General features: G+C 37.1%; 1 protein-coding gene across 1 annotated transcript in view; it reads right to left on the bottom strand.

Moving 5' to 3' along the window:
* Positions 1-15,391, bottom strand: part of LOC122064271 (GDP-mannose transporter GONST1-like) — a 40,351-nt gene that overhangs the window by 24,095 nt on the left and 865 nt on the right. Inside the window, exons 3-6 of the mRNA XM_042627982.1 lie at positions 8,090-8,321; positions 7,829-7,968; positions 4,909-5,038; positions 2,441-2,539 (exon numbers count right to left, since the gene is read on the bottom strand). Coding sequence (XP_042483916.1) covers positions 2,441-2,539; positions 4,909-5,038; positions 7,829-7,968; positions 8,090-8,321 — 601 coding nt within the window. The remainder of the gene's footprint in view (positions 1-2,440; positions 2,540-4,908; positions 5,039-7,828; positions 7,969-8,089; positions 8,322-15,391) is intronic.

Below are 15,391 nucleotides of genomic sequence, written 5' to 3'. Positions count from 1 at the left end.
GAGAATCCTTACAATCTCTTTATAGGATGAGAGGGTCCTTTCAAATCTCTTTTCAGGTAGAGAGAGATCTTTATAATCTTTTTCATGGATATGAGAATCTTACACACTTGTCTAAGTACAGTCTAGAACAATTGTGTAAACCAAATGTCCAATTCAGAGTTTACCCAACTCTTGGACAAAAACAAATTTAAAGTGGAATAGAAAGGTTCGAGTTTACCTCGTGTGGTGCGTGCAATGAAAAGAAATGCAATGATATATAAAAATGCACCTTGTTGTCTACTCAATGCTTGTAGAACGCCAAATAATGGAGAAGACTTGTGTAGAGAGAGTTGAGTTCTTCTTTGAAGATATGCTCAAATAGCAAGACTAGAACTCAACCATATAACTTCCTTTTCTTCACTCTAATCCTCAATTGATGCACTTGGATGTGTAGTATTGAATGTTATTGAGGTACATTAAACACTACCCAAGTGTGGGTATTTATATAGGCAGAGTCTAGGCTTTATTAGGGTAATAAAATCACCCAAGTTGAAAGGAGAATAATTTCTAACGGATAGAAATTTTCTCAACTGGCAGTTGCCGCTTCCAAGTCTAGTTATACGAAAGTAGCCATTAGACTCAAAATATAGCCGTTATATAACCGTTGGGGATATTTAGAGCTGAACCGGCAGTTACCGCTTCCATCCAGTAGTTGCCGGATGCCCTCTGTAGGCTAAGTCAATGAGGATCATTTGATCCGGAATTGATCTGGCGGTTCAATTTCCGATTAAATCCGGCAGTTACCGGATGGTCTCTGTTACCATTCTTTGATGGAAAAACAGGTCACAGAGATCAAGCGGTAGTTGCCGCTTCGATCCAGCAGTTGTCGGTTGGTCTCTGTTTCGTGTTTTGACTGCTATCATACTGACCAGTCGTCAGTGTTTTGCCCATAACTTTTTGGTCCGACCTCGGATTGACATGAAATCAGTTGCGTTGGAATCCTGACTCGATTTCCTACAACTTCCATGAGGGGTTAATATCTTGATACCAACTTTAAGGTTACCCAAAATGCCCTTGAGTCAGGTCATTGTGGTTTTCACAGAATATTACTAGAATACATTTTTCCTAGTATGTTCCATACCACCTAAGGACTTTCAGACTTGCTCAAGGTATGTCCTAAGGTCATTCTAATATGATGTTATGCAATGCATGAGGTGCGTGCATATATAAAGAGTGTACATTATACAAAGTGTACTGGCCTATCCTAAGGCCTTCATCTTGAGTCTTGAAGTCTTCATCTTTAGTTCCACTCTTGGCACTTTTTCTTCCATTCTTCTTGATTGCAATTCCATGTCTTTCAACTTCATGTTTTGACATCTTGAAGCTTGAATTCTTATGATATCTTCTTCAAGCATTGATACCAACTTGTTGATACACCTCATTTGATGACTTCAATCTTTATTTCTTCCTTTCATTCATCAAATTCGATCTTTGATATGAAGTCTCTACAAAACAATACTTGACGGAAAATTGTAAAATACCTTCATATGTTTGTTATCATCAAAACCAACTCTAGGAGTGTGGGTATATCCCTAACAAACAACACCATAACCTAGTCACATTGCTCAATAAGACTTTGGGCATGAGTAGTGTATGAATTTAAAATTGGTGTTGGATGATATTCAATGATATGTCTTAAAACTTATAATGAGACATGGGATGTATAGGCATTAATGTTAGATACTACAGTTGTTTTGAACACTAGATGCAGATATTCATATAATAGTTCCTTAATTTATATGAGTATACTACCGTTTTTTTGCCCCGTTTGTTTGAAATCTACATGTTTAAAACTCGTATTGTCCGTTTTCCGATTTTTACCACTCTGTTTTTTTGCCCGTTTATTTGACCGTATCATTCAAAAAAATTTACTGTTTGTACCGTCCGTTTGCGTTTTTTTGTCATTCCCATTTTTTCTAACAATGACTTACATTGCTCTATTTCTTCTTTCACACCATGTTTCCTACTTTCCCGATAACTCCAAGGTCATCTTCATTACCAAATCATAATCTTTATGATTTTCTACTTACTTTCCCAACACCAACTTATCTTCCTGTTCAATTGCCCCGACATATCCTCCACTTCAAACTCCTTAGATTACTTTCCCTCCCGACTTCCTCTCAATCTCAACCCCTATTCTCATCAACATAATACCTTCATCCATTAACTCCTGTAGCCAATAGGTATGATATTTGAATCAGTAGTACAGTTTAAAATATAAGGTAAAACAGAGAATTGAAAGGATCAACTAAGAAATAAGCATACATCATCTTCATGGACATACTACATGCTGAAGGTAACAACTATAGGAAAATCTGGAACAACCACTACGATGAGGGAATAATGAAAACTTGAAGCAATTTCCAGAATAATAACAAATAAGATCTACTAAAATACTTACAGAATATGATGCCGTCAAAAAGCAATTAGTAATCTGCCACATATAGCCGACTAAATGAAATGAAAGGTCTGTAATTCCTCCAGAAATTGCCGAAACAATCTGCACAAAGACAAACCCTTCAGTCTTCACCCTCATGCTTTAACTAGATCTTTCGCATGGTAAAGAAAACTATAAGTACACAGTGATAAATATGTGTCAAGTAACAAAGTCTTTTTAATGATTGATGATTCACCCTGTCAAATGTCAATTAAGTTGGTATCATTGTTAAAGATCTTTCTATTCCACTGTTTTCAAGGGCCCAAAAAAAAAAAAAAAAGAGGGAAAAAGTTTGGATCTGTGGTAGGATGGAGATGATAGGAGGCTGTCTTCGTGCAAAAAGGGATTTTCAAAGGGCAAGAAAGTAAATCCAATATATATATATATATATATATCTTTCATCACTTGATCTCCATTCTGGGTAATAAAACTGTACAGTTGTAAGTCACAAAAAATACTTTGGAAGGGTTTAGATGCAGCCAGAAGTATCTACTTTCCAACAAAGTAGAAAAAACTCAATTCCATTCTTGAAAAATCATGTCATGGAGGTAATATGAGCCTTTAGTAGTTCAGGGGAAGCCATTTCCAGCCCAAAAAGTAATAATCTTAAGGGCATTGATGTAGTGCTCCAAAGCGACATTGCCCATGTCCAGCAAGATTGCATATAGATACAGTGGATCTGGTGAATTATGATGAATCTTCAGGGCATTAGAGACGTTTTCCCAAAAGCAGTTAGTACTTGTTTCTCAAGTACACTTCTATGAGCTACATCAAGTAGCATGGTTAGAAAGTTACCTGCAGCAGAAAGCTCAGCTGCTTATACAGAGTCATAATATGGTAGGCTCATTCAAGAAGCCTAATGCAAGGAGATTGCCAACCTGGTTTTCTTTTCACATGTACTCCTAAAAGAAATTTGATCTAAGCAGCAATTTCCAGTAAAGCCTTTCTTCCTCTCTCCCATGACTCAGCAACAATCATCGTTCCCAGGCAGCATTCTCCCTAGTATACTGATTCTCACATAATCATCTTCTGATCCACTATTCATTTTCATGAAATGTTTACTTGGAGTTCTTTCCCTTTTCAGGAACATCAATCTGTTACCTTTGAAGCTGTCAAACCTCAGTTCAGGTGGTCTTCTCATGGGTTTGGTATAAGAAGCCATGTTCTCTATAAAATTAAGCCAACAGAAATTTTTCAGAGCCTTTGAACAAAAAGAAAGACCCATATCTTCAAGGATTTGTATGGTTTGGACTGCAAAATTTGTGGATAAGATGGTTTGGAGCACATGGTAGTGGATGAGATGGCTTGGAGTGCACGGTAGTGGATAAGACTGTTTGGAGTTCAAGGTTTTGGATAAGATACTTGATCTTATATTCTGTTCTGTTGGTGTTTCATTATATAATGGTTCAAGGATCTTGGTTTTCCGAACAACAATGTAGAAGTGGGGGAAATTAGTGCTTATTTTCTTTTTTAACTTTGATTTCTCTTTCTGTCTGCAACTGTGTATCTAAGGATCATTATATCGTCTCAGCCCACCAAGTACATTGTTAATGACAATTGTCACCCTTGAGGTAGCCTTCTCTACTAATCTCTCTCCAAACAATATCCCAATCTTTAATAAGAACTCAATCTGCCAGTAACCTATGATCCTTTAATTACAAATTTATTTCCAGGATTAGACCAATGAGGTGTGATATGGAGAAGTTATGTGTAGGTGTAGCAAAGATGAAGATGTTAAGATGGATGTGCGGCAAAACTAGGAAGGATAAATTAAGGAATGAGCATATTATAGCTGATTTGGGAGTTGCCCCGATCAATGACAAGCTCCGAGAACATTGTTTGAGGTGGTATGTCCATGTCCAACGGAGGCCTACGGATGCCCCAGTAAGGAGGAGTGATCTGATTCCAATTGGAGCTATAAGAGCTAGGGGTAGGCCTAAAATGACCATCGGAGAAGTAGTGAGGAATGACATGCATTGTCTAGGTCTTGTCCCAAGTATGATCTCAGATAGAGCCGATTGGACGCCAAGGATCCATGTAGTCCGACCCCATTTAGCTGAGATTTTCTTGACTTACTGGTGCTAGGCCTCTTTCTTTTTACTTCAATTTCTCCTACTTTCATTTCTCGTATTTTGTCTTTGCACGAATCCATGTAGCCGACCCCATTAAGTTGGGATAAGGATGAGTTTGTTGTTGTACTAGACCAATTAGGTCTAAGAAGAAACAATCTAGAGTCACATACAACTCATTACCTTATAATGTTCCCTTCCTGCTTTCTTTCATTAATCTTTTATATAAGTAAAATCAATTATCAATGGACAAAGAAAAACAGTACATAGTGGTAAATGGTACTGCAATTTAACTTAAAGGGCCTTGCTTTGCCCCCAAAAAAAAAATATGAAATATTGAATAGATCCACCCATTTAATGTACCATCAAGAATAATGCCACCCAGACTCTTCTGTTATGATGCTTCTTGAAAAGATAAATTTCCCCAACAGCAGTTATGACATTGGTCACATTCTTCAAGACTGTTACCATAGCAACATTAATGTACCTCAGACTGCAAACAAGGATCATGATGAAGATATATAAGAAGGAATAACTCATCTTTGCTTATGATGCATCTGCAGAAATTGAAGAACAAAAAGGAGCACTGTATTGCCAAACTAATTACGTATCTCAAACATAGGGTAATGCGTCAGTCCTTTCACATATGGCAAGGAAGTAGCAAAACAAGCACGTATATAGCAGATATATTGATGCCTATGATTATGCTCTTCAATCGTCCAGTCCATACAAACCTAGTAAGTAAATAAGTGAGAATTACATTCAACTCTTGTTTGTGATAGTAGTCCACTTTGTCAATATAGTCCAGTGACCACTTCAACTTCTCACGAGAGACGACATGAGCAATTTGCAGCACGATGACATAAAATTTGATGGTCTATTTCCATGGATCAATAGAAAAGGGAACATTACCTATGACCAGGATGCAAATCTCATACAAGGAAAACATCAAACTATCTTTTAGAAGTTAAAAATAGAAATGTGACTAAGAACTATATGTTATGATTGTAGCATCATATCCATATTTATTCTTTATGCCAGCATATCATCAGCGCATAGATGAATAGGACTTTCAGTTGTATCAGGCATGAGGCATAACTACTCGATTTCATTTACAAAAATATTTAAGTCAAATTTCCATTGAATAAGGGAAGAGTGGACATCAACATAGGTTAGAACCGTTATTGACCTGACCACTGATCGAAATTTAGGTCAAAAGATGACAGAGATGTCACGAAATATTTCAGTTTCAACAAAGGTCAAAGTGAAACCAGGTGCAATGCCTGGGTCTTACCATGTTTCGGTTGAAAATTTGCAGTTTCAAAGAAATTTTGACCATGTTTTGGATTTCAGTATCGTTTTGGTCAAACCATCCGTATAAAATGCATTGTTTCGATTGAAATTTCGCAGTTCAGATGAAATTTCAACCATGTTTTGAGTTTCGAGTTTTGGTATCATATCACTAGTTTCCACTTTTGACTCTTTAAGAGAGAAACTTCTAAGAAAACCTCAGTTTTTGTGATTTTGGCCAAATCACTCCCATATCATTGTAATGAACCATGTATAAATTCTGATAATTATGAAATGGTTTCTAATTTTATGTTATTTACTCCTAAAGCATATTTTAGTTGTTTATTGAATTATGTGTGTTCTAGTACTAAATTTTGTTTATACAACATTGTACAACATAGACTACCAAGCTAGGATCGAAAAATAAACAACCATTTTGGGTGTGTTTTTAACAATCTCAGGGTTAAATTTGGGCCTCGAAACCATCGATTGAAACCAGCAACCAAGACATTCCAAGTTTTGACCGAAATTATGTTTTGGGAAATATTTCGGTTTTGATGCTCATTAAAACCAGGCTCCAAACCGAAACCTTGAACCTTGGACCTGATCTTTGTAATCGTAGTTTGAACATTTTGTTTTTCTAATTAAAAGAGGAATGGAGCACAAATTTCATTTTTTACTAAAGAAAAAAAACCTTAATTCTGTGCTGAATTTTCCATTGACTGGGTACACAAGTGACTAGCTCAAGATCATAACAATTATTAACACGACTTTTTACTCAAGACATCAAATCAAAGAATGATTAAGGAAGATTAATAATTTAAAGGATATAGAGATAAATTGAAGGAGACCATAAATCTCCCCATACACCCATGCAAAACGAAAAAATATAGGCCCATATACTGACTTGCATGCCCTAGAAGAGGCACACAAATCCATAATTTCATTTGTTTTAGTAATTGTTGTTTGACTTGAGCTTCTCTGCTAATCCTTTTTTGAAGCATTCTCTGTTTGTTTAAACACAAAGCATTAAGAAATTGCAACAGAAGAAAGCAAGAGGACACTTGAGTAATGTTATCAATGAAGCGTTTTAATCCTTTTGAGTTTTTTTTGCAGGGTATGGGGGCTATTTCTGCCCTTGTACTCTCTTTATTTATTTTTTTTTTTTTTTTTTGGAGGTAATATATATTGAGGGAGAGGCTTGTGGCTAGGTATTCTACACTAGCTGCAGGTAGCCCCCTCCCCTTGGTTGCTTGTCTCGATCTCTCTATTCTCTCCTCTCCTTCTTTTCTTCTTTTCTCTCTCTTATTTCTTCTCTCTTCTCCTTCTTCTTCTCTAATCTGATTGCAGGATCCTGGACTTGTAACAGCATTTATATCACTATGTTCTGTAGCTTAGACTTCAGTTAATTTAACTTAACTAGTACTAAGTTGATTGAGGAGTCTCAGGAAAGTATTTATTACATGTCTATCAGTCTCCTTGTGACAATAATTTTAGGGAAAACATGTTATAACCACAGGAGGATGAAATTTCTATTATTAAGTTTATGAAATTATTACAAGTATGTTTGGAAAGGGATTAACCTATTTGAATAGTTCAGTCAAAACTCAAAAGAGGTTTCATACCAGTAAGTTAAAACAGAAAACACCCAATTCCAATCTTTATAGCCTGTGTTTCATGAGTAAACCATAAAGTTTCTAACTTTAATCTTTATGGAGGACACTATAAGCCTTCTTGCATTACTTGTGTGTAACACCCCAACAAAATATAGATAAAATGCATAAGAAATTAACCTGGGGGGAAGGGAAGACAGTTTCTGGATTGCGCATGAGCAGGTTAATTGAAAGAGATATTATAACATGGTGAAATCATCAGTTGTGGAAAGGACTAACAAAATCATAATAGCATAATTTGAATTTATGCCTTGGATGCCTATAGGATTTTTAAAATCAAATATAAGGATGAAAAATACTAATAGAAAGAAACTTCACACCTAAAAAAGCTTGTACTGAGCATCCCAACAAATATAATGTTCACAGGCAACCAGACTCGAATCAGTCTCCATGAAAGCGGTTCTCTTGATATTATGCCAAAAGAACTCAAGATGGATAAAATAACCACGGAGACGAGATTCTGTACTCAAGAAAAAGGTCAAAAAGTTGCCAGTCTTTCTTTTCTTTTTAATTGAGTCACTCCAACAAAGAATTAGAAAATTCTTATAGTAAATGAATCAGAAATTAGCAGAGACCCTCACCTGATAAAGCAGCAAAGATATCCCAGCACTAAAGTTATAGCTGGACATTACAAACTTGTTTACCAATATCATGCTGCAGGATGAGATGCAATACGCAAAACCAGACAGTACAGCCTGGTTGTGAATTTTCAGTACCCTAGTCCTTCGTAGTGTTTCATCTCTATCTTTTTCTACTATTCCACCTTCCAGATCGAATTCATCATCGATGAGAGTTTTCATTGAAGAAGATGGTCTACATGAGAAAAGGAACGACATTAACTTCAAAGCAGAACCGGAATAGTAGAATCATATTTTTTTCAACAAATAAGATAATAATTAAAAAAAAATAAATAAATAAATAAAATCGAAGGCAAACAAGATAAAAATGGCAGATAGACAGGCCACCACTGTGCCTCACACATTTAAATAAAAGACAATGTAAAATGCCTTATAGAAGGTGATGGCCTGTGCAACATGAAGAAGCAATACAGAAGATCTAGAATAGCCCAGGTTTTTAGATTTGCAGACATTTGCAGACTGATCCACAAGGAAGAGTGGTGAGAAATAGTTTGGGACAGATTAGGATTTAAAAAAAAATAATAATAATAAATAAATAAAATAAGGTGAAAATTAAGGAATCTGGTTCTGTTACAAAACTGTGAACAGTACCCATAAACAGTCTGAGATTAATAAAATCTGAGGAAAGGGATGAAGTGAATCATAAAGGGACGAATAGATAGAACAAAGGCTTCACTAGGAAACTATGAGCACACCTCACACACACAACAAAGTTCATCATTCCATCGGTTCCACTAAGAAGACAGGGTATACATTAATATATAAAAACTACTGTGTAAGAAAAATACAAAAGTTGTAAATTTCAAACTACATGAGGACTCCTTACTCTCTCTTAAAGAAAAAGAAATTTGTAAAAATAGAAACTCCTAAAAATACTTTTAATGCAACTTAGGATTCATGTCATTAGGGGAGGGGTAGGGGGAAGGTGAAACTAGGGTCTCCAAAAAAAAACAACTTTAATAACTGAACAACTTAGCAGCAGTTCAAAAACTCTATAAATAAAATTAATTTCATGCTCCCCTAGGGTCTAATACTTCAGCATGGATCCCAATACAAGTAAATCCAACAAATACAAGTCCACATCAATAAAACATCAAACAGGTTTCATTCTTCATTCCCTATAGCATCAGAAGTTAATGCTAAATAATTAAGAAACTTTTTTTTTACTAAAACTAATAAAATCATCAAAACAAGGATTCAAGCAAAGCAACCTTGGGTAGTGTAAAAAAAAAAAAAAAGAGAAGCAGAATGCTTATTAATTAACTGAGATTATGAGATTTTGGGTAACAATGAATAACTCCAAGATTCTCAAACACTGATTTTATAAACATTAATTGAGAGTGAATGAAGAGGGGACCTCAATCCTAGACTTTGTGGTAGCTTATGATCTTCGCACTGTGAACACCTTTTTCGCAAAAAGAGTGGAGCACTTAGTAACTTACAAAACAGGGAATTGTACCAGTCAAATTGAGTTCTTCCTAACAAGAAGGGCTGATAGAAGATTATGTTAGGACTGTAAGGTTATTCCGAGGGAGAGTCTTACCACCCAACATAGACTGGTAGTATTGGATATGTGTCTCAGTGCACAGAAGTAAGAGAGGAGGGAACCTATATACCATAAGATAAGGTGGTGGAGATTAAAAGGTGAGACCCTAAATTCATTTACTGATAATGTGATCAAACAAGGAAAGTGGGACATTGAGGGAAACACCAATGAGATGTGGACTGAGATGATGACCTGTTTTAAGAGGGTTGCCAAAGAAGTGCTAGGGGAAGCGAAGGGTAGTCGTCAGGGCCCCAGAGAGACGTGTTGGTGGAATGAGGAGGTCCAAGCAGCAATTAAGACCAAGAAAATTTGTTTCAAGACATGGAAACGAACTAAAAAGACTGAAGATAAGAAGAGATATTATGATGCCCAAAACAAAGCATGGAAAATTGTGGGAATGGCTAGGACGAAGAAAAATGAGGATCTTTATACTAACCTAAGCACAAAAGAAGGGGAAAAAGCTATATATAAGATAACTAAAATAAGAGAAAGGAAGAGTAAGGAATTCAAACAGGTGAGATGTATCCAAGATGATGATGTAAGAGTGATGGAAAGGGATGAGGACATTGTGAAGAGATGGGATGAGTATATTAGTGCCCCACTAAATGGAGATAGTGTGAGTAAAAATGATCCGGATGATGGCCGTACTCAACAAGACCCCACACAGCATAGATATGTACGAAAGGTTAGCGTGATGGAAGTCAAATAAGCCTTGAGAAAGATGAAAATGGGCAAGACACCAGACCCAAATGAGATCCCAATAGAAGTGTGGAAAACCTTGGAATATATGGCGTTACCTGGTTGACCAAGCTGTTTAACAAGATTATGAACACAAGGAAGATGCCAGATGATTGATGGAGAAGCATTGTTGTTCTGGTATACAAAAGTAAATGAGATATTCAGAGTTGCAATGACTATAGAAGCATAAAAATAATGATTCATATTATGAAATTGTGGGAGAAAGGTATTGAAGTCCGCCTAAGAAAAGATATTAAGATTTCGGAAAACCAATTTGGATTTATGCTAGGTAGATCTACAATAGAGGCTATCTACATATTGAAGAGGATCATAGAAAGTTATAGAGCCCATAAGAAGGATCTCCACATGATCTTTATTGACCTAGAAAAAGCTTATGACAAAGTTCCCAAAGATCTAATCTAGCATGTTCTAGCAAAGAGGAAAGTGTCAACATATGTGGATATAATTAAGGACTTATATGAAGGCGTGGTTACTAGAGTGAGATCGGTGGGAGGCCAAGCCAAGGAATTCCCAACTATGATTGGATTACATCAAAGATCGGGACCCTAAGGCTCTATTTGTTTGCACTTATCATGGATGAATTAACCAAGAACATTTTAGATCAGGTCCCCTGGTGTATGCTCTTTGCAGATGACATTGTTTTAGTGGATAAGACTAATACGGGGATTAACACTAACTTGGAGCTTTGATGATCAAAATTGGAAACAAGAGGTTTTAGGATTAGTAGATCAAAGGCGGAGTGTGTCAAATGTAACTTTAGCCACTCTATGTTGGATAATGCATGGTGAAAATTGATGAGACAAATATTCCTCAAAGTGACTGCTTTAGATACCTGGGGTCCACCATAAATAAAGAAGGTGACATAGAGGATGATATTTAACAGAGTATTAAAATGGGATGGATGAAGTGGAGAGGTGCATCCAGAGTCCTATACGATCGACATATCCCCCTAAAGCTCAAGGGAAAATTTTATAGGAATGTTGTGCGTCCACCTATGATGTATAGGGTAGAATGTTGGGCAGTCAAGAAGAGTCATATTGACAAAATATATGTAGCTAAGATGAGGATGTTAAGATGGATGTGCGGTAAAACTAGGAAGGATAAAGTATAGAATGACCATATCAAATCTGTTTTGGGAGTGGCACCGATCAATGATAAGCTCCGTGAAAGTCGTTTGAGGTGGTATGGACATGTTCAAAGGAGGCCTGAGGACGCTCCAGTAAGAAGGAGTGATCGGATCCAGATTGAAGGAGCCAAAAGAGCTAGGAGCAATGCCTAAAATGACCATAGACCAAGTGGTGAGGAATTACATGCATAAACTTGGTCATGTCCCCACTATGACCATAGATAGAACCTTTTGGGAGCAAGGACCCATGTAGCCGACCACATTTAGCTGAGTCTTTCCTAACTTCTGGGTTGTGCCTCTTCCCTCTCAAACAGATTATTTTTTCTCTCATCTCTCATCTTCCCATCCCTCCCCTCCTCAACTCCTGTCTAGCCTTTTTCAATTTTGTTTTCTATAGATCCATGTAGCCGACCCCATTATAGTTGTCACGGCGTCAAATCGATCCAAGGCAGTGGAAAGGTGGCTAATTGATTTGGCAATGAATCGCCCATTATGGCGTTGCCATAGCGGTCAAATCGCCCATGTGTCATTTTTTATTTTCCCTATTTTCTAAAGTTATTTAGTATGCTACTTTTTTATTTCCCCTCTTCTCTAAAGTTATTTAGCATGCTACAAGCCTACAATATATACCCTATAACATATAAAACCAACATTAAGTAACATCAAACCATCAAAAATCAATATAGCCCTATCAAAATCACCCTGCATTTTACAAAAAATTGACCGCCTAGTGAATCAGGCAGGACCTGACGTCCATGGTGGTGCCATGGCGACGCTTATCAGCCAATGGCGACCGCCATTTGTGGGTCATGTAAATCGTAGCACTGTCATGAACTTCTTTTTCCACCAAGACGCCAAATCGCCGCCTAAGCAATGCCTAGGCGACGCCATGACAACTATGGACCCCATTAGGTTGGGATAAGGCTAAGTTTGTTGTTGTTGTTGTAATTGAGAATGAATGACTTTTCTGATCGCTAACTTTATATTTATTTGATAAATGAAGAGAAATATTATTGTGGAATAAAAGGGCTAAAAGCTCCAAAAACAATTAGCTACCTCCAAAGCAAGGCAGCTGTGAGTACAAAGTAAAAAATGTACATTAGAATCCTACTAAAGTTAATGGTCAGCTATAACCAGCAACCCCAAATTCCAAGGAGTAGAAAATGTCACATAACCTGGCAACAAAAACCCAACAGTAGCAACTTCTCCTCAACTTCCTTCCTTCAACAAGAATTGCTAGGCTTGCACATTTGATTCAGTTCAACTCAGTTAATTATGATGGACAGAAACTAGTCATCTCTGCCATACATCCTAGAGCTAAAGCCAATTGTGGCCCAACAAACACCCAAGAACAACATTAATGTGTCACCAGAAACAACTGATTCTGATGGAGGAAGGGTTTGTCAAACTTCCAATTAGTAAAAACGAGCTTAAGGAGGAATTCATTGAGAGTTGATGTATGTTGGGCCTCTTCATAATCTAAGGTTTGTAACTCCGGCATTTCAGGATTTCTCTCTTTTAATCTCTTAGCTCTTTATAATAGCATGGTGAAAATTAAGGAAAGAGAGATACCGCAAAGTGGCTATTTTAGATATCTGGGATCAATTATAAATAAACAATATGACTTAGAGGATGATGTTTCACAGCAAATTAAAGTGGGATGGATGAAGTGGAAAGGTGCAACCGGAATACTGTGAGACCGACATATCCCTTTCAAGGTTAAAGGAAAGTTCTATAGGATTGTCATACGAGAGGATATGATGCATGGAGTGGAATGTTGGGTAGTTAGGAAGTGTCATATTGCGAAGATATGTGTAGCAGAGATGAGGATGTTAAGATGGATGTGCAAAAAAACTAAGAAGAATAGATAAGGAATGAGCGTATTAGAGCTGATTCGGGAGTTTCCCCGACCAATGACAAACTCCGAGAAAGTCGTTTGAGGTGGTATGGTCATGTTCAACAGAGGTCTAGGGATGCCCCAGTAACGGGTGACATGATTCCGATTGAAGGAGCTAAAAGAGCCAGAGGCAGGCCTAAAATGACCATAAGAGAAGTTGTGAGGAATGACATGCATAGTTTGGGTCATATGCCAAGTATGACCCTGGATAGAGCCTACTGGAGAGCAAGGATCCATGTAACCGACCATGTAGCTAAGATTCTCCTGACTTGCTAGGTTGTGCCTCTATACTCTTACTTTCACCTTTCATTCGTCATTTTTAATTTTTCATCTCATTTCTTATCCCTCTTTTCTCATCTCTTCACCCCCCCCCTTTTCTATTTAGAATTCAGTTTTCCTTACTTTGTTTTGTTTGGATCCATGTATCCAACCATCATTATGTTGGGATAAGGCTGAGCTTCATCTTCTTCTTGTTTAATCTCTTAGCTCTTTGTACTCCATGCTCGGACTGATATTTGATTATTCATCAAAGAGAGAGAGAGAGAGAGAGAGAGAGAGAGAGAGAGAGAAAAAGAGAGCAAGTTTCACTAGCGAAAATGCATTTCATGGTGACTGCAGTTTTTTTACTGGCTCTCAAACATACTGGTTCTGGTCTGATCTTAGTCTTTCCTGCCTAGACCTACTCTTCCCTCAGAAAAAAAGATTTTTTGCTTGGGGAGAGAGAGAGAGAACAAGTTTCACTAGCAAAAATCCATTTCATAATGACTTCAGTTCTTTTACTGGCTCTCAAACCTACTGGTTCTTGTCGGATCTTACTCTTTCATGGGAAGATCCCTTCCCTCAATACAAGAGAAAATTGGCTTCAGATGAACCAAATAATATACAATGGCACCCCATCTCTTGGACATAATACCTTTGCTTCAAGATTGCTACCAACAAAATTAGATCTAGAAATATCAGTTCAGTTGTGTATGCTTTTACCAGAGAGATTCTCACAGCAAGATGAGAAAACCTTGTTTCTAATAACAAGCTTTTTCTACAAATCTCCATTGCAGATCCCCATGAACTTCCAATATGGGCTGGATATCCAACACAATAGATCTTAAGGCCATCAAGCCTTATGCTCCACAAACAGATGCTATGCATAGAAATGGCCCTGGTTTGTTGAATACAAGCATTTATCTTAAAGATAGTCAGAATAAGACCAGAATACCATCAGCAAGCCTAGGAACAGAAATGAAAATCGTGAATATTCCTGCCTATAATCCTTTGACCACCAAAATAGGAAATGGTAGGGTCTTCCAACCAAAGCTTACTCCAAAAGCTTCTCAAAGAGATGCCCCCAATTTTAATAAAATCACAATATTCCAGCTCCAAAACCTCACAAGTCATAAGATCATCAACCATCAAAATAATCCAAACAAGAGAACAACAAGCAAAATGAAATGCTTGAATCAAGTTCCACTGGATCAATGAACTGTAACAAAAGCAGAACAGTGAACTTCCTCACCAACCCACTTGAATACCACTATCAGATATTTTTCACAAGATTACATCATAAGCAAGTTTTAATTATCGCCTCTCTTCGTTCTTCTTCAGAAATGAAGGTATATTATTAAACTAATCGCCAGAGCCAGAGGCCTCATACAGTAAGGGCTTCCATGATGTTCCCTCAAGATGCATATTTCAGTATATGAAAGAAGAAGATAGAAGAGAACAAATGACCCCTCCCCCTCTTTTCTTGTGGAAGTTAGGGGGATGGGGATGTAAGTTTGTACCATTTAAGCATACTCTGAAACAAAGCACACCCAAAATCAAATCTTGCACAGGTCGTGAACCCATCCAAAAAACATAACATCAACATAGCAAATAAATACAGTGCAGATTTTTTCAGATAAGTCAAGAAGTTCTAAAAAA

Source organism: Macadamia integrifolia, unplaced genomic scaffold (assembly GCF_013358625.1).
Source record: "Macadamia integrifolia cultivar HAES 741 unplaced genomic scaffold, SCU_Mint_v3 scaffold1594, whole genome shotgun sequence".
Taxonomy (NCBI): domain Eukaryota; kingdom Viridiplantae; phylum Streptophyta; class Magnoliopsida; order Proteales; family Proteaceae; genus Macadamia; species Macadamia integrifolia.
This window is presented reverse-complemented; position numbering and strand designations above follow the sequence as displayed.